This window comes from Spermophilus citellus, assembly GCF_964194105.1.
Source record: "Spermophilus citellus genome assembly, chromosome: 12".
Lineage (NCBI taxonomy): Eukaryota > Metazoa > Chordata > Mammalia > Rodentia > Sciuridae > Spermophilus > Spermophilus citellus.
Genome location: NC_138198.1, coordinates 80,076,048 through 80,097,181, shown reverse-complemented (window position 1 = coordinate 80,097,181; position 21,134 = coordinate 80,076,048). Strand labels below are relative to the sequence as shown.

General features: G+C 34.2%; 1 protein-coding gene across 4 annotated transcripts in view; it reads right to left on the bottom strand.

Annotated features, from left to right (window-relative positions):
• Positions 1-21,134, bottom strand: part of YES1 (YES proto-oncogene 1, Src family tyrosine kinase) — an 81,877-nt gene that overhangs the window by 14,196 nt on the left and 46,547 nt on the right. For all 4 annotated transcript variants that reach the window (XM_081262683.1, XM_081262684.1, XM_081262682.1 and 1 more), the window contains 7 exons: positions 11,579-11,851; positions 7,735-7,834; positions 4,920-5,018; positions 3,545-3,648; positions 3,309-3,458; positions 1,386-1,541; positions 1,031-1,210 (listed from right to left, as the gene is read on the bottom strand). In XM_081262683.1, coding sequence (XP_081118809.1) covers positions 1,031-1,210; positions 1,386-1,541; positions 3,309-3,458; positions 3,545-3,648; positions 4,920-5,018; positions 7,735-7,834; positions 11,579-11,851 — 1,062 coding nt within the window. The remainder of the gene's footprint in view (positions 1-1,030; positions 1,211-1,385; positions 1,542-3,308; positions 3,459-3,544; positions 3,649-4,919; positions 5,019-7,734; positions 7,835-11,578; positions 11,852-21,134) is intronic.

Sequence of the window (21,134 nt, the reverse complement as noted above, 5' to 3'; positions counted from 1 at the left end):
TAAAATAAAAATATTGTGTCCATCTACAACTTAAAAGAAAAAAAAAGATCAAATTCAAAATGGGTAAAAATTGAGCCAGTAAGCATACTTGCAGATTTACTGGTCCTTCTTCTAAAGCATCAGTAGCCTAGGGATGAAGAGGAAAGAACATCAACTTTCTTTTCTCTTTTTCTTGGTCATAACTAGCTCTGTTACAAGATCTCACCTTGTGGTCTGTGTTTGAAAGATGGAGAAACTGCAGTTGACAGTAGTGCAGAAAAGAAGTTTCTAGGAGTCCTGAGTATACAGACTGTGTTTACATTAAAACAAATTTCCTTTAATTTTACCTTTTTTCTTTGCTTCAGTACTACCTGAATATCATTCTGATTTTATCATTTTAACTCAGTTTGTATATTTTGTTGTATATTTTGTTTTTTCCTTCAGTCAAATCTACTTTCATTTATTTTTATGTGGTGCTGAGTGTCCATCTACAACTAAAAAACATATTTTAAACAAAAAAACAACCTACTTTAAAAATAAATTCAAACTGCCTAGTCATCCTTTAAAACTTTGTAAATCCTCCGGAATAACTGGAACTAACCACTATTTCATTAACAAAGTGTCACATTTTTTGGGGCATGGTGGCACATGCCTGTAATCCTAGCAATTTGGGAGGCTCAGACAGGAGGATGGCAAGTTCAAGGCCAGCCTGGACAACTTAGTGAAACCCTGTCTCAATTTAAAAAAAAAAAAAAAAAAAAAAAGAGAGAGAGACAGACAGAGAAAGAAAGAAAATAAAAGAAAAAAGGGGGGGGGGGTGCTGGTAATATAACTCTAGTGGTAGAGCATTCCCGAGTTCAATCCCCAGACTAGCAAACAACAACAACAAAACCAAAATGTCCCATTTCTCTTTTCAAATGCTTCCAAAAATAATCATAAATTAGAAAGTACTATGCAATAAGACTCCATTTGTATAAAAACTGAAATGAATGATTCTTTTGTAAAGAAGTTACCAACATGAATATTCCAAGAGATACTAATATACACTTACCTTTTGACATAAATTCAGTGACAATGTAAATTGGTTCTTCAGAAACAACAGCATAAAGTGGAACAAGTTTATCATGTCTTAATTTTTTCATTATCTGAGCTTCTTGAAGAAAAGCTTCTGGCATCATTGTACCTGGTTTTAGTGTTTTGATTGCTACTTTTGTGGTTCCATTCCATGTTCCTAGAGAAACAATACCTCTTACTATTTTAATCAATATTTTAAGGGACTTTAGAACAAATTTCAATGAATAGCAATTATATTACATATTTAATATTATATATATATTTGTAATAAAATTGTGGCACTTTAATCTGTGGCTAAAAATTGACAAAAACCAAAAATTCAGGCTGCTTACCCATCCACACTTCACCAAAACATCCTTGTCCTAGTTTAACCTCTAGTCGCAAAGATTCTCGAGGGATTTCCCAAGCATCCTTTGCTAGACCTTGAGTCTGGGGTTTCACAGTTGGACACACGGTTGTTAACTTGTGGCATAAACCATCAGCATGTTCTAGATAAACGAATAAAACTACAATGTAAAATGAATTATGTATAAAAATTAAGCTACAGAGTATATAAATGCTTAAAAAGGGCTCATAAATTATAGAAAAACTGTCATCAGTTTTTCTCTAAAAACAAAAAGGAAGTTGTCTACAAGAAGCAAAAAAAAAAAAAAAAACAACCCACATATAAGAAGTGAAACATTTTGTTAAATATATTTTTATTTTATTGTTTACTGAATACTTAGCTCTAGCTATTGTGTTAATCTGGCTCTTTATAAATTGCTCATAAAAATGAGGCTTGGGAAATTTAGGAAACTTTCTCAAGGTCCCACAGTTAGTAAGTGATGGGATTCAAAGCCAGGTCTGTCTACCTCCAAATTTCTGATTTAATAAATGGGATTTATTTGATCCCTAAGAGAATGCTTTTATTAATTGTTATTTCTTTTTGTTTTGTTTTTTTCCTGGAGATTGAACCCAGCACTTTACCACTGAGTCACATCCCTAGCCCTTTTATATTCTGAAACAAGATCTTGCTAAATTGCTTAAGGCCATAATAAATTGCTGAGGGTGGCTTTAAACCAGCAATCCTCCTGCCTCAGCCTCCCAAGCCATGGGGATTACAGCTATGCACACCACTGTTCCAGGAAGAAAAAAATTCACTTAGTGAACTGAATTTTGAATAAGAGAGCCACAAATGTAAGGAACTTCAGATTTATAATAGCTTGATCTGTGCATCTTTCTCATACAGTCTTTCTTATTGTAAATGAGACATGTTTTCTCCCATTCTCATCAAGAATGGTTACCAACCACACAAATTTTCTATTCTAGCAAGGGCAATTATGTGTTGGCATTGCTTGGTAACATATTTGATTGATATCAAGACTGCTGATTGACTTGGTAGACTCAGTTTATAGTTACCTGTCATTGAAGAAGATATTACCATGGAAACTTTCCCTCCTCCAGTACTAATCATTTAAAGACTTAGATGCATTTACATAATGAATTGATAATGAAAAATTCTGAGACATAAGATTCCACAATTGAATATTTCCAAAATCTTGTCTTTGAAAGACAAGAATATCTATAGTTGCCACAGGTTAATCTTCTAAGAAAAATATACCTTCAGACCATATTTTATTGGGTTTATATTCTAGGAAATCTTAGGAGATCAGCCGCTGAAGGGGAAGGTAATCCAAGAGGATATGTGATACAGCTTTTTGTGTCAAGTGTTTAGCTTTAGCTACTTACCTGTGTTTATAAATAAAATATTTGCTTTTATGTTTTTTATTTATTTTCATAATATATTTTGGGGGAGGGGGTACTGGGCATTGAACTCAGGGACACTCAACCACTGAGACACAACCTATTTTGTATTTTATTTAGAGACAGGGTCTCACTGAGTTGTTTAATGCCTCGCTGTTAGCTGAGGCTGGCTTTGAACCCACTATCCTCCTGGTCTCAGTCTCTGGAGCTGCTGGGATTTAAGGCATGTGCCACTGCACCCAGCCTCAAAATGTATTTGTACATTATGAAATGGAACTCCACTGTAAAAACTATGCTTGTAAAATATAAAAATTTCAACAACAGTCTGATTTTAGCACACTATCCAATAACCCAATTCAGATACTAAGAACTACCTGTTCTCATTTTAAAACTAGAATACTAATATACACTGGGCACATACTGTGTATAAAGTAGTAGTATGCTAACCCTTAAGAGAGATGAGGACATGAATTTCGTTCTCATACAACAGAACATGAGGAAATAATTTTTACCTGTGTAGTGTTTCACCAATTTCTGCAGAGTGTCAAATTGTGCTCTGGTTGTTATATAGTAGCCACCATTGTCAAGTTTCCTAATTTTGTAGTGTTTCACATTGTCACCCCTTACTTCATCCCAATCACGAATAGAGAGGGAATAAGCACCTGGGAGGAAGAAAATAAATGCTTATTATATCTTTCTTAAAATACTGGACAAACAAAATTTTATATTAATATAATAGTAATCATACCCTTAGTGGTTTCACTTTCTCTTACTAAGAATATACCTCGTTGATTGCCAGGATTCAAAAGTAATCTTTCAGCATCTTTCCTCCCCATTTTGCCAAAATACCATCTAGAAAAACATTAATGATGTTTTGAGTTGGGAAGGTTTGAAGGTCAGAAAAATTATATTCACAAATAAATAAGAGTGAAATGGGATAGGAGAGATGACAAAGAATAGCTACAGAACATGCTTAGGATATAGTAAAACATAAATTTTTATTTATTAAAGAAGAATTTACAAATATCACTGTTAAAATATCTGATAGTATTTCCATGTACTGACTACTCAACATGTCTCTGGAACTCTACCTGGCAGTCATGGAAACAGCAAATGGAGAAAGACAGCAAATAACAGATCTTTTCTGTCAGTGACACATACAGGTAGGAAGAACAGAAGTTGTTCTCTGATAACATGTGATCACCTGTATTGATAAGATTTAAGTATATAATACTCAAATTATGAGGAACTCTTAATTTCATATGAGTTTGATTTAATAAAGTTTAATGAATAAAAATGACAATCTTTGCTATGAAAAGACTCACAGAACAGTGAAGAAGGCAAAAGAACAAAAGTAACAAATGTTATAGTAAAAACAGTTATTGAGGCAAATGTTAATAAAACAAACAAGTATTATAACCCCTAGCTATATGCAAGACACTGTGTTAACTGTTGTAATATGAAAAAGAGGTTATTATTTATGGATCCCAGAAAAACTAGTTGGACCAAAAAAGTAATATGTCATTGAAACTGACTTCTAACATTTTAGAAGTTGTAAGAATAGTACACAGAATTCCCAAGTTCCCCAGCTGTTAATATTTTACTTTGTTATATTCTTTATTTCCCACCTTCCTTTATATGTTGGGTACATGTGTTTACATCTTTTTTCCCCTTTGAACTGACTGAATGTTGCCAAAATGCTGAATCATTACCCTAAATACTTCAGTGTATGCTTTGTAGAAGACAAGGATACTGTCCTACATAACCACAATGCAAATACCTAAATCAAGAAGTTAAACACTGAAACAATCTCCTCTCTGAGGTAAATTTTGAAGAAAGTCTGCAGAATATGAAAAGGGCTAGATAATTTTTAAAACTAAGTGGAAAACTAAAGGAAAAAGACAAGGCATAAAAATATGATTAATTAAGATTTACTCAGGATACCAATCTAAGCAGATACTACAGCATTAATTATGAATTCTCAAGTAACATCTATTAATGATACATTAGCTGTATTAAGATTGGTATGTAATTGTGTGTGTGTAAAATTGTGGCTAAGTAGAATGTGCATTAAAACATTTTAAAAATCAAAATAATCAATAAAATATGAAGTACTGCCATACTCCTCTGCCTGAATGGAATCTGCAGGCGCTACATAATTGCTAGGGATGTAACCATTGTTTCCTGTAGCAATTGATCTTGCTTCCCACCAGTCTCCTTCCCTGAAACACATAAAACAACAATTACCACAACGTATAATATATTGCACTTTCTTATTTCAAGTAAATGAGAGATATAACTTCCATTTTTCTACTTATGCATTCACTTGATCGAGAATTAAACTCAACATTGTAAAAGAACAACATTTTAAAAATAAGTTAAATGAATTAAGGAAATTAAGACTAAGCAAAAGTATAATTACATACTACTACAATAAATCAACAACAAAAGCCCCAAACACCATACACTAAAAATTCAATTATAGTATCTTTTTTTACTCTTCATAATTCTTTCAACCTAAGACAATAAACTATATTGAACTAAGTAGTTTTGAATAAACTTTCAAATTATTCATCTTTGGCTGAATTTCTTAAGAGCTTGAGATAATTTGCTTACCATAATACTCCCCAATTTAAGGTACAAACTTAGTGGTTTTTAATATATTCATAGAGCTGTATAGCCATTACATAATAAATTTTAGAATATTTTTTACCACCACAAAAAGAACCCCAATACTTATAAGTAATCACCTCCAACCCCTTCCACTACTGGCAACCACTTAACTGCTGTCCATCTCTATGGATATGAATATTGTGGGCATTTCATATAAATGGAATGATTTATGTGGTCTTTTGTGACTGGCTTTTCACTCAGCATATATTGTTTTCAAGGTTAACCTATGTTTTAGCACATATCAATAGTTCTTTTTTGTTGTTGAATGCTTTTCTTTTTAACAGTACACAAAATTGTAATGTAATTGTAATGTTCTTGTTTTAGTCATTTTAGAAAAAAATTATGAGGCATGAGCACTCCTTGTAGAAAAGCAATTAATAATAAACAATAATAAAAAGCTCAATTTCTAGAAAAATGTTATCTAAAAATAATTCAATATACTCAAATTAAGTCACAATTCAGAATATGAGAACTATATGGTTTGTGGTATAAAAACCTTGACTGTTACAAAAGTAATATGAAAAGAACAAATATTAGTCTCTAATAAGGATGATGTACATGGCATTCACTACTTAAAATTAAATGTAAGGATAGGGTTGTGGCTCAGTGGCAGAGCGCTTGCCTAGCATGTGTGAGGCACCATTGACCAAAAAAAAAAGATTAAATGTATTTTTTTAGACCAAAATTTTAAAAATATTCATTGATTTTGCTCTCAAAAACTTAAATGGAAAGCCCTTTGGTAATTTAAACATTTACAAACTCATACACTTGGTTTTTGGTTTTCTAGTACGTTAATTATTTTGAAACATACAAACAGAATTGTATTTGATCCTGATAAGCAATCATGATTCATATGAACTGAATACCTACTGAGTGATAGATGTCACTCAGGATGTGTGGAAAAAAGGTAAAAAGATAGTCCTTAAATTTAAATAACTCAGTCTAGAGTGGGGTTTTGCAGCCTCAATAATACTGACATTTTGGATTTGATAAATCTTTGCTGCATGCATAGTAGGATGTTTACCAATATCACTGGCCTCTACTTCGTAGATGACAGTAGCAACACCCTGATGACAACCAAAAATATTTCCAGCCATTGCCAAATATCTCCCAGGTAATTTTGCCCCAGGTTGAGAACTACTGACCTAAAAGAATGACAAGCTAAGTGACAAATTAAAAGTTCCCTGGGAGCTGGGACTGAAGTCTGCATAGGGTACTATGTGAATACCTAATAGAAACAATATAGCAGGACATGGGTTGTAGAGCATAAATGTTAGAACACTTGTCTAATATACAGGAGGCCCTGGGTTCAATCTCCAGCACAAAGGAAGGGACAGAAAAAGGGAGAGAAGGAGGAGAATGGAGAAACAGTCACTCCAGAAAAAAGTAGTATGTGTGAAGGCATGGAAAGGGCAAGAAACTCTAGTGTACTTAGAAAATTCCACCTACTACAGTATGGCTGATTGGTAGAGTTAAAAAGGATTTGAAGAAACACATAATAAATCCTCAGGGAACGATGGCTACTGATTTTTTTTTTTTTTTTATGACTACAGGTAGCTACTTGAGGATTTTAAAGCAAGGCAGTCATGATCATATTTTACATTCTGGAACAATAACTGGTAACAGATGGAAACAAGGATAGAGGGAAACATGACTGGAATCAAAGGGACCATAAGTATATATTTCAAGAAGTTATAAATGATTGTTACACTTGCTAATGAAATTATGGGATTGGTTTTCCAAAACAAGGATCAAATTTTCTATGTGGATCACTAAATGACAGAAAGTCTTGAGAGTTACACAAGGAAAAAGCAACTTAATTTGGTCCATTTGGGAGTACAAAAGTTCCTTATTCAACTTTTTGACTTTGTTTTTTAGAAAAAAGAAAAGATCTTTAAATCATCTGGATACTTAAATAGGAACAAAGAATTTTCTTTATAAAAGATTTTTTAAAGTAATATACTTGCATATGCCCCCTCAATGACTCTTCATTTTTTTAAATTTTTTTTTTTTTATTAGCTACAACTCTTCATTCTTAAATCTCTACTCTTTATGGCTGAACCACAGCAGCACAATTTGTAGAAGTAGTAACTTCTATAGGCAGTATTATGTCATGTGTCTCAAGGAACTAAATCTATCCAGCACAGAGGTCAGAGACCCATACCCTGTCATGCTTATCTCCAGATCATAAACTAGCTTATAAGTTTCAATGTAAAGAACAAGTGTCTGTCTGTATTTCTCCCTCTCAGAATACTCAACACTTACGTATTGTTAATTATTTGAAATCTTTCACCCTTCTTAAATGAAAGATCTTCTGTAGTTCTAGCTTCATAATCATATAAGGCCACAAATATAGTAACACCACCTAGCAAAGGAAAAAAAGACCAAGGTAAATTATATAGATAAACTGAAACAAGAGAAATTAAAAAATATTGCCAGCAAAAATCTTATTTTTTTCTCTCTAGTTTTCAGAATCTATTTTTAGACAATTGGGGCTTCTAAAAGTTGGGGCTCTGAGCAGCTGGAGTTTAAATAGTGAGATGTTCTCTTAAGACCTTCCACAAAATCACTGTAGTTTACATATTCTAAAATTCTATAGACTCGGAAACAAATTTAATTTTGATTCTGAACCAATGCCTCTGGCTTGAAAAGACAGTCAAATTTTGAACCAATTCTTTGGAAGGAAGAACACTACTGGAGCACTATAGACTACTGACATTAATCTTCTCAACTTCTTATAAACAACAGGTAAACATTTTCATCTATAATCATTAATACTAAACATTAGGGTTTTAGTAAGATTAACTTACTATATACTTACCTTAAAAATAAAACTGTTGGGTTTGTCGTGGAAATTTAATGGCATGGCCGATATGAATTATAAAGTATAAATTCCAAAAATAACTCATATTTAGCAACATGTGCAGATGCTTAAGAGAAGAGCGCACTGAACAGCCAAACTATTATATGTAAGCAAAACAAATAACAATAGAAAAAATGTATACAACATGCATGACTTGTCAGTGCTTAAAATTATTTCAGACAGGTATTCTGGCTAAAGTTCCCATAATATATAATTCGTTTTTATTATATATATTTATCACATATGACACAATGTTTTGAAACATGTATACACTGTGAAATGGTTAAATCAAGTTAATTCACATATGCATTGTTTCACATATTTCTTTTTTTTTGTGGTGAGAAAACTTAAAATTTCTCAGCAAATTTGAAGACTACAATACATTGTTATTAGCTATGGTCACTAGGTTGTACTACAGACTTGAACTTATTCTTTTTAAATTTTTTTTTTCAGTGCTAGAGATCAAACCCAGGGCATCACACAAGCAAGGCAAGTGCTCTATCACTGAGCTCTGTTCCAACATATTCTTAATTTCAATATGTATATATTTTATTCAATGTAATTCCGCTGACTTGGCAAATATCAATGGTTAGTTTACATCCATCCATCAATAGATTTTTTTTTTTTAATGGTAGGAAGAAAGGCAGTTAGTAAAATTACAGACTAAGCAAAAATATGAAATGTAGAAAGCAGTATAAAACCTACTGTCTCTAAATACAAAATAATAGCAAACCAAAGTTCATTCATCTGGCTTCTATCCCAAGTTTTAGTCATGTATCAACTGCTTTTTGACATCACTACTGAATGTGTAATAACCATTTAAAACATGTACAAAATGAAGCTCTTGATTTTTCTTCTCTAACCTGTATTTACCCAAATCCTCTCTATCTAAGCAAATAGCACTAGAATCAAGTCAGGTAATAACTTGAGCCAATTCTACTACTAATACTACCAGTTCTACATCTATAATATTTTATTTATTTATTTTCCATTTCCACTGATGCCCCCTAAATCCCAATCCATGTCATTTCTTACTGGGACTGCTGGGGCTATGAGTACTGGCTATTTAATCTACTTCTCCACAGAGCAGCAAGAATGAGTTTTTTAAAAAGGGAATTCGATCATGCAAAATCCTTTACATATAATCTCGAGGAGCTTCTTCCCAGCTTCAGAAAAAAATCCAAACTCCTTACTAGAGTCTATGTAGTACTAAGTAATAGTGGTATCCTAACATCAATATCACATCATACAACTCTCCTCTCTGCCTACATTGTTCTTCCCACCAGTTCTTAAAAACTTTCCAGTCCATTTGTTTCTCTTGAACTTTGTGTTTGTTATTCCCTCTTCCTAGAAATTCTGCTCTTTCCTCAGGTCTGCAGATAGTTCATTCTCATCAATCAAATATCAGTTAAAATGATTTCTTCTCAAGGAGGCTTTCCCTGATCAACTACAGGATCTTTACCAATTATTCTTGCTAGTTCCTTCATAGAATTAAGAAATACTGATCTCAACTTGTTTAGCTGTTTGTTCACTAATTATTGTTCAATCAACATTATTAGGTAAACTCTATCAGGAAAGAAGCCTTATTTGTCTCGCCCATCTCTTTATACCTATATGCAAAGACACTCTGTTTTTTACAGAGTTAATAAGTGAACATCTTTGAATGGGGTATTTCACATGAATAAATACTTTTTCTTTTTCTTCAGTACTGGAGATTGCACCCAGATTGTAGCTCTACCACTAAGCTACATCCCCAGCCATAGCCCTTTTTATTTTGAAAAAAGGTCTCTGTAAATTGCCATAGTTGGCCTCAAACTTGTGATCTTCCTGCCTCAGCCTACACAGTTGTTTGGATTACAGGTGTGCACCACCATGTCCACTATGCACATCAATAAAAATTTAAAATAACTAAAGTATGTCTTTTAAGTATCAAAATTTATTTTAATCATTTTGAATTAGTAACTTTCAAAAACATATAATTCTGAAAATAAGTTAAACTTTTTACTAATGACAGAAATATCATCATGGCCATAGATTATTGAAATATTTGCAGTCAGAAGGCTGGAATTAGGACTGTGATTGTGGTGATGTCCAATATTCTCCAAATGTTGTCTAACAGAATCAGTGTATGGCAGTCCTCACTATTATTGGTTCAGAGGTGAACAAACTGAGGAGACAAATTTATAATCCATGCTTGTGACAGAGATTTCGCCTTTGCCCCCACAGGCTGTTAATAAGGACATATGTTAGGGCTAGGGTTGTGGCTCAGTGGCACAGTGCTCACCTAGCATGCATAAGGCACAGGTTTGATCCTCAGCACCACATAAAAACAAAATAATGTGTCCACCTAAAACTAAAAGATACATAAATAAATAAATATTTTTAAAAAATAAGGACATATGTTACTCCATTTGATGCTGGCAGCTGTTTATGCCTAAGGATAAACAGGAAACAGATGAAATAAACCCAAATCCTGTTGATATCATGGAACTGCCACACAAATGAATCTTGAAGTTCATCTTCTTTGCTTTAGCTACCTGTGCTTTGTTATTTCAAGGGAAAAGCATCCTGATGCCTTCATGTAACGTAAGAGCTCATTTTCAAGTTTTTAAAATCTACTTTTTTAGGGCATTCTGTATCCATGGAAGATTGTCAACTATCTCTTCTTGCTGTTCTCTGAAACGATACGATAATGTAAAAATGGGAGTCCTGCAGTATGACACTGAATCCAAGCTCTTATGCTTATAATCTCTGGGGGAAAAAAATTTTCTGAGCCTCAGGATTTTTCTTTTATAAATCATAGTATCTGATAGAAATACTGCATTATCGTGACTGTAATGCCAAATAATTAACACTTATTAAGTAACTACTGGATTACTTTAATACTAGTTGGCACTTTCTAATCCTGAGAAGTTATAAGATTCTTGGAAGAGGAATGTATGTTTTTAATCTTCATTTTCCCAGTGCCTGCCACATATTAATTGCTTAATAATTACTGGTAAGTTAATGAAATAATTAAAAGTATAACCCAAATACACATAAACACTATCAAACTGTCACCAAATTTCCCAGAACCATATCCATATATATATATTGACTTTAATTTTTATGTTAGATATTGAATTTTCACATACAATTTTTAAAAGTCCTCCAGTAAGATATTTTTCTTAGCAAATAGACCATAAGTATGTACTGCCCAAGGTTATGTTCTCAAACAGGCAACATAATTATCCATTTAAATCTCACCTGTTAAACCAGTAGGATATGAACTTGGCACCACTGAGAATGAGGAAGATGCTCCTCCAAAAGGAGTCACCCCTGAGGATCCTCCAAATGGTGTTATGGAAAGATTGCTAAAATTAACCGAAGTTCCTTTTGCTGAAGATGATGGTGCCACTGCAGTGTGCTCTGCTCCATAATGGCTGACACTTGTACTGACAGGCTCTGGAGTGTTTTCAGTTCTATATTTAATAGCTGGACTTTTGTTTTCTTTACTTTTAATGCAGCCCATTATCAAATCTACAGAGGAAATAGGCAAATATTTTGAGAAATAGTTAATATACATCATACTTTTAAAAATACAATGGAAAATATGACTTTAAATAAAGCATCCTCCCAGCCTTGCTACCCAGAAAAAAAGCAGTATTAAATTATGTCCCATTATCCTATATATGACAACTATAAAAACTTAAATTGAGCAGCAAATAAACTACACATAGTAACTTTAAAGGTAATTCTTTTTTAAAAACAGTAATTCTTAGTTGTAGTTTTTCCCATCCTATAACATTCAGAAGAAAGCAGGTGAATGACTGACTGACTGATAAATTCTGAAAGAGTGAACATTCATAACTTCAGTTATGTAATATTAATTCAAACTATAGCTGTAAATATTAAAATAGAAGCAGTCTCAAACTCACAGTTGAAGGGTTTTCAGATCACTACTTTAAGTGGACACATTCTAAAGAATGTGACAATTGAATACACACATCAAAACAAGATGGGTCTGGAAATTTAAGTATACACTGAATTTAAATATATACTGAAAACTATGAAGGAATTATAAACTAAACAATAAAAGGCAATTGCTGGGGCTGGCGTTGTAGCTCAGTCGTACAGTGTGCGCCTATCACATGTGAGGCACTTCTTCCAATCCTCAGCACCACATAAAAATGAAATAAAGATATTGTGTCCACCTACAACTTAAAAAAAAAAAAAGAAAAAGGCAATTGCTGCCGGGCAAGTGGTGCACATCTGTAATCCCAGTGACTTACAAGGGTGAGGTAAGAAGATCATGAGTTAAAAGCCAGCCTCAGCAATAGGCGCTAAGTAACTCAGTGAGACCCTGTCTCTAAATTCTAAATACAACAGTTACTAATATGGCATTATGTAAAAATGTGGATGTGTAACCGATATGATTCTGCAATCTCTGTAATGTTTTGAACAACCAATAAAAAATAAAATAAAATAAAAATAAAAATACAGGGCTGGGGATGTGGCTCAGTGGTTGAGTGCCCCCGAGTACCCCCCCCCAAAAAAAAGGCAACTGCTACTAAAATAAAAGTATTAGGAAAAATCGTCATTTAATGACCCATATGAGAAAAAAAGCAAAATAAGAAACATGGAGCAGTAAATTATGAAAGGAAAAATGAGTTAGTTGATATGCAGAATAAATAAGTGTAGATGATAAGCTGAATATGGGGAGAGAAAACACAAAGAAAAAGTGGTCATTTATTCATCTTAGTATTTATAGTATTTATTGAACACTTAGTTTTTATACATGTGTAATGAATAACTTCAAAGTTTGTAGTTTCAATCAAGTGGAAAGAAAAACCATAGCTGAAAGGAAACAAGTAGAGTGGGATAAGTTTTTTTTGTTTGTTTGGTTTTTTTTGACCAATGAGTTTAATTCCAGATGTATATTGCAGGTGCCTGTGAAGCTTAGTGAAGGATAATAAGTTTAAAGTTCAGAAAAAGGTGGGGAACTAGAGAAAAAAATAAACAAAATATTTTCACAGTTTAACTCTTTTGGAGATAATAAAACTCACCCAAGGTACAGATTTAAAGGAAAATGAAAAATTAACACAATGCTGGAGGATACCTACATATAAGAGATAAGCAGCAATTACAGCTGTTAATATTTCCATATTGAAAAAGATAATCATAAGCTTAAGACAAAGACATGAGTTGGGTGGGAAAGAGCTTCAACTATAACATTTTTATCCTAAAATAAACATAAACAAATAGTGAAAAATGTTAATGTATTAAATGTAGGTAATTATGTAACTATTTTCATGTGAAGTACGTTGTAATTTTTTTAACAAAGTGCTAATAAGTAGAATAGTATAGAGGGAATAAAGACACAGACTCTCCACATAAAAATGACTAACAGTGTTTAAAGACCAAAATGAAGTGACATTTAAACTGATTTTTAAAGGTTAGTTGATTAGAAATTAGAAGCCTGATAGGGGCATTAGTGTTTCTTTTCAAAGAGCTGAGAATCAAATTCAGGACCCTCCAGTTTAGCTGGCCAGGTAAGTATTCTACCACTGAGCCATACTCCCAGTCTCAGGAATATCCCCCCATCCCTCCCCACCAACGGAGATAGAACCTGGTGCCAGAAAGTTGACCACTGACTTATATCTCCAGTACTTTCTTATTTTGAGACAGTCTCACTAAGTTGCCTAGGTTGGTCTTGAACTTATGATACTCTTGCTTTAGCATCCTCTTGCCTTGGCTGGGATTACCAGGCCTGTGGCACTGTACCCAGCTGGAACATTTCTTAATATCATGAAGACACAGGATAGATTACAGTATACTGAAGAATACAGTAATTACTAGGTCATAAAAATACAGATAATTTTTGGACTACAGCTTCATCAGCTGAGAACATACATTTACTATCAAGATGGCTTCTATAATTTCTTTGTATAATTTACTGAGCCTCTCCTTCACAGTCTTAATGTAATCTGATACAACAGACATTTGGTTACTGAACAATCATTCTCTCAGTTTTCTGATAGAAGAACCCTGACTTTATTTACCCTCCTTTCATTTGTCAAGTCATTCAGAGGAGGCTCAACACCTTTCTAGCCCTAATGATTGACTTAAGCCACTCAGGGAGTCTCATTCCCTTGACAGTTTGCTTGTTGAGCCATGAACACAGGTTTCTAGAAAGTTTTCCTTACTTTCCATTTTTCTTGCACAGATGTTACATTCACAAATATGAATGCCCATATCTGGGGCTGCCATCCAGAGACCTCAAGTACCTATCAGAGGTAACATACCAATATATTGAGAATGGAAGGGCAGGAAGACATAAGGAACTTGGGTCCTAGATAGTGTTACTCAAATATTGTATAAACCTAAAGTCTCTTTTCAACGTATCATAAGGACATATCAGCTCTTCTCTTGCCTTCCTTGTGCTTGAGGTCAAATCCAGAATAATCCTGTGCGTACTAGGCAAGCACACTATCTTTCAGCTACATTCCCAGGCTCCAGATATCAGGATTCAATAGCATAACAACAAAGATTTCAAACTTCCCTCAAAGTGTTTATATAATCATAAAATATTCTCTTCTTTTTAAATTTTTTTAGTTGTTGATGGACCTTTACTGTATTTGCTTATTTATATGTGTGCTGGGAATCGAACCCAGTGCCTCACACATACAAGGCAATTGCTCTGTCACGGCGCTACAACTCCAGCCCTCCATAAAATATTAAGTTGTAAAATTTAAACCTTAAAATCATAGGCAAACTATTTTATTCTGATATGTGTATGAATATTTGCTGGAAAACAATGTTTTAACTCTCAATCTGATTTATTACTGCTATTCTGAAGATTTTTTTTAAACATGGAAATCTTTCCTGACACTGTCATAAAGTTTTTACCTAAAATTCTTTAAAAAATAAAAAAAAATCAACTTTGAAGATATAATTTACATACAATAACAGGCAACCATTTTAAGCATAAGGTTCAATGAGTTTTGGCAAATGTGTAAAATTATATACTATATTCACAATACAGAATATTCTGATCATCCCAAAAGGTTCAGTTGTACCCTTCTCCAGGCAAATCCTAACTTCAATCCATAACCTCAGCCCTAGGCAATCATGATCTGTCTTTTCTAACTATAGATTTATCTTTTCTAGGGTCTTACCTAAATAAAATCATATGTATTTTGTATTTAGCTTTTTCATTAAATCCTGTCTGAGATACTTCCATATCATTGCAATGTATCAGTAGTTTGTTAATTTTTATTGCTATGTAGAATCCCATCACTTGCCTATAACCACATTCACTTGTTGATAGGTTTTTCGAGATGTTCCAGTGTGAGGCTATTACAAATGAAACTACTATAAACATTCCAGTAAGTCTTCAGGGGTGGGGTGAACATGAGTCATTCTCTTCACCACCACCACCAGCAATATCTAGGAATAGAACTGTTTGATCATGTAATATAAAATTATGCCTACTTTTACCACAAAAAGCTATTAAACTATTTTCCATATTGTCTATACCATTTTGCATCCCACCAGTAATCAATGTGAATTTCAGTTGCTTTACGTCCTCAACAATACTTCTTTTTTCTGTCAAAAACTTGTCATATACCTACATGGATTTGGATAGGATCCAAATATTCTGTATAGCTATGTTTTACATTTCCAAGCTTTGGCAATGGAAATCTATTGATATTGAAAGGTATATGACATCATAAAATGCATCTGGCTGAACTGATGTTATATTATAAAAATCATATGAACTACATATTAACGCTAACCAATTCACTGATACAAATTACAGTCAGGTACTGAATAATGGCACATCATCTTTAATCTCTCTTTATTTGCCAAAGTCAACAAAAAGCAGTTAAACAACATCCTATCTTCTAAAATATATTATTTCTACACTTAGGTTAGTTTCAATGGTAAACAAAGTAAGCATGCACATTAATTACTAAGATATGATGAGGAATCTCTTACATTTGCAATGCTTCAAGGATCAGTTTCTCACTTTCTAAAAATCCTATTTAAAAACCAGGATTTAACTTACATAATTTAAAGTCACCCTTATTAATATATAGGTTATTCAGGTATGCACTTTTTTTTTTTTGGTGGTCCTGGAAACTAAACCCAGGGCCTAGCACATGCTTGACAAGTGTTTTCCCACTGTTACAACCCCCAGTCATTTTAAAAAATTTGAGTTAGGGTCTCATTAAGTTGCCCAGGTTGGCCTCGAACTTGCAATCCTCGTGCCTCAACCTCTCAAGTAGTTGGGATTACAGATGTGTGCCACCATGTCTGGCTCAGGTCTGCAAGTTTTGACAGATGCATACAATTGTACATTGGCTGCATCAATGTCAATAAAGAGCAATTGCATCACCTCCCAGGATTCTCCTATTCCCCTCTGTACTCTCCTTACAAGCCCAGAGAACCACTGATCTATTTCCTGTTCTTATAGTTGTATCTTTTCCAGATACCATACAAATAGAATCATATGATATTCAGCTTTTTGATTCTGGTTTCCTTCACCTAGCATAATGTATCTGAGATCCAGGCATGTTTCTGCGAATGTCAACAGTTCATTCCTTTACCAATGAGTACTATGCCACTGTATGCACATACTACTGTATGCACATACATTCATTCATTTCTCAATAGAGACATTTGAGTTGTTTCCAATTTTTGAAAATCACACATAGAGCCACTATCAGCATATACCTGCAGGGTTTTCTGTGAACATAATAAGCTTTCATTTCATCTGAGTAATTACCAAGGTGTGAAACTGCTGGCCTGTATGGAAGTACAATCTTAGGAGAAATGACAAAATGTTTCCAAAGTGGCTTTAACATTTTGCATTCTCACCAACAAAATGAGAATTCCAGTTGTTCCTCATTTTTTTGAGAGAGAGAGAGAGAGAGAATATTTTAAATATTTATTTTTTAGTTTTTCGGCAGACACAACATCTTTGTTTGTATGTGGTGCTGAGGATTGAACCCGGGCCGCATGCATGCCAGGTGAGCACGCTACCGCTTGAGCCACATCCCCAGCCCCTGTTCCACATCCTTAACACTTGTTTATGTCAAAAATTTTTAATTATTCTAATAAGTGTGAATTGAGATCTCTTGATCTCTTTATGGTTTTAATTCACTTTCCCCTAATGACTAAGCACCTGATATTGAGCATGTTTTCATGCTTATTTTCTACTTTGCTAACCATATCTACTTTGGTAACATATATACTTAAACTGGTCCTTTAACTGGGTTGTGTACTGGAAACAAAAATATTTGCTATTATAACACTCTATAGTCTTTATATATTCTGGAATCATGTTCTTTGTCAGATATACATATATTATTATATTTCCTCTCAGAATATATGTTGCCTTTGCATTATTCTAATGGTATCCTTGTACGTGGGTTTTTTTTTTAATTTTTTTTTTTTTTTTGGTAGTTGTAGATGGACAGAATGTCTTTATTTTATTTACTTTTATGTGGTGCTGAGGATCAAACCCAGTGCCTCACACATGCTAGGCAAGCGTTCTACCACTGAGCTATAGCCACAGGCCCTTGTATGTGTTTTTTAAATTTTGATAAAATCCAATTAAGAATTTTTAATTTTATGGTTTGTGGTTTATACGTCCTGAGAATTCTTCAGTAGAAGATTTTCTCTTATGTTTTCACTAGAATTCTAGCCTCTTACATCAAGACTATCAGGCTATTTTAAGCTAACTTTTGATTATGCTGTAAAGTCAAGTGTGAGTTTCAGTTTCTCCAAATTTGACATCCAGTGTTCCTAACTACTATTTGTGAAAAAAATTAACTATATCCCACTGAATTACGTTGGTACCTTTGTCAAAATCAATTTACCACATTTGTTTAAGCCTATTTCTATGGTCTGTTTCCCTGTTCTATGCCTATGATCAATTATTTCACTCTTTTCATTACTGTAGCTTTAGAGTAAGTCTTGAAATTAAATAAGCCCTCCATTTTTTTTTTTCAAATTTGCTTTGGATACTGTAGGGCAGGGGTCTGCAAATTTTTGCTGTAAAAGGCCAGTTTATCGCTATTTGCGGATGACATGATAATATACTTAACAGACCCAAAAGAGTCTACAAAGAAGCTGCTAGAGTTAATAAATGAATTCAGCAAAGTGGCAGGTTATAAAATAAACACGCATAAATCAAAGGCACTCCTGTATATCAGCAACAAAACCTCTGAAATGGAAATAAGGAAAACCACTCCATTTACGATATCCTCAAAGAAAATAAGATACTTGGGAATCAACCTAACAAAAGAGGTGAAAGATTTATACAATGAAAACTACAGAACCCTAAAGAGAGAGATAGAAGAAGATCTCAGAAGATGGAAAAATGTACCCTGTTCATGGATAGGCAGAACTAACATCATCAAAATGGCGATATTACCCTAAGTTCTCTACAGGTTTAATGCGATGCCAATCAAAATCCCAACGGCATTTCTTGTAGAAATAGACAAAGCAATCATGAAATTCATATGGAAAAACAAAAGACCCAGAATAGCAAAAGCAATTCTAAGCAGGAAGTGTGAATCTGGAGGTATAGCGATACCAGAGGTCAAACTGTACTACAAAGCAATAGTAACAAAAACAGCATGGTACTGGTACCAAAACAGGCAGGTGGACCAATGGTACAGAATAGAGGACACAGAGACTAATCCACAAAGTTACAACTATCTTATATTTGATAAAGGGGCTAAAAGCATGCAATGGAGGAAGGATAGCATCTTCAACAAATGGTGCTGGGAAAATTGGAAATCCATATGCAACAAAATGAAATTGAATCCCTTTCTCTCGCCATCCACAAAAATTAACTCAAAATGGATCAGGGAGCTAGATATCAAATCAGAGACACTGCGTCTGATAGAAGAAAAAGTTGGCTCCGATCTACATATTGTGGGGCCGGGCTCCAAATTCCTTAATAGGACACCCATAGCACAAGAGTTAATAACAAGAATCAACAAATGGGACTTACTCAAACTAAAAAGTTTTTTCTCAGCAAGAGAAACAATAAGAGAGGTAAATAGGGAGCCTACATCCTGGGAACAAATTTTTACTCCTCGCACTTCAGACAGAGCCCTAATATCCAGAGTATACAAAGAACTAAAAAAATTAGACACTAAGATAACAAATAACCCAATCAACAAATGGGCCAAGGACCTGAACAGACACTTCTCAGAGGAGGACATACAATCAATTAACAAGTACATGAAAAAATGCTCACCATCTCTAGCAATCAGAGAAATGCAAATCAAAACCACCCTAAGATACCATCTCACTCCAGTAAGACTGGCAGCCATTATGAAGTCAAACAACAATAAGTGTTGGCGGGGATGTGGGGAAAAGGGTACACTTGTACACTGCTGGTGGGGCTGCAAATTGGTGCGGCCAATTTGGAAAGCAGTATGGAGATTCCTGGGAAAGCTGGGAATGGATCCACCATTTGACCCAGCTATCACACTTCTCAGACTATTCCCTGAGGACCTTAAAAGAGCGCACTATAGGGATACGGCTGCATCAATGATTATAGCGGCACAATTCACAATAGCTAGACTGTGGAACCAACCTAGATGCCCCTCAATAGATGAATGGATAAAAAAAAAATGTGGCATCTATACACAATGGAGTATTATGCAGCACTAAGAAATGACAAAATCATAGAATTTGCAGGGAAATGGATGGCATTAGAGCAGATTATGCTAACCGAAGCTAGCCAAGCCCTAAAAAACAAATGCCAAATGTCTGCTTTGATATAAAGAGAGCAACTAAGAACAGAACAGGAAGGAAGAGCATGAGGAAGAGACTACAGTAAACAAAGACGAATGGGGGGAGAGAAACGGAGAGAGAAGGGAAAGCATATGGAAATGGTAGGAGACCTTCAATGATACATAAAATTATAAGAGGTTATGAGGGGCAAGGGGGAGGGAAAAAAAAGGGAGAGATTTGAACAACAGCAGGGGAGGTAGAGAGGGAAGATGGGAGGGGAGGGGAGGGGGGATAGTAGGGGATAGGAAAGGTAGCAGAATACAACAGTCACTAATATGGCATTATGTAAAAATGTGAATATGTAACAGATGTGATTCTGCAATCTGTATTTGGGGTGAAAATGGGAGTTCAAAACACAATTTGAGTCAAATGTATGAAAGATGATATATCATGAGCTATGTAATGCTTTAAATAATCAATTAAAAAAAAAAAGGCCAGTGTTTTAAGTTTTGTAGACCATGTTGGTCTCTGTAACAACTACTTGACTCTGCCACGTTATTGCAAAAGCATCTATGCACAATACACAAATACATTAAGTGTGACAGTGTTGCAATGACACAATTTCCAAAAACAGACAGTGAGCCAGTTTGGCTTGCAAGTAGTAGTCTGCCAAACCATGCAGTAGAGTCTTTGTATTACTATACAAATTTTACAATCAGAGTGTCAATTTCTTAAAAAAAAAAAAAAAGGCTGCGGGGACTAACTCTACAGATCAATTTGATAGCTTGCCAATCATGGTGGTGCACAAATAGAATTCCAGTGATTTGGGAGGTTAAAGCAGAAGGATCACAAGTTTGAGACCAGCCTTAGAAATTCAGTGAGACCCTCAGCAACTTAGTGAGACTCTGTCTCAAAATTTAAAAATAAATAAATAAAATAATGAGGACTGAGGATGTAGCTCAGTGGTAAAGCATCTCTGGGTTCAATCCCCAGTACCAAGAGAGGGGGGGAGGTTGACTTTTAAAATTTGTTTTAAAATTTGTTTATATCACAGTAGAATACA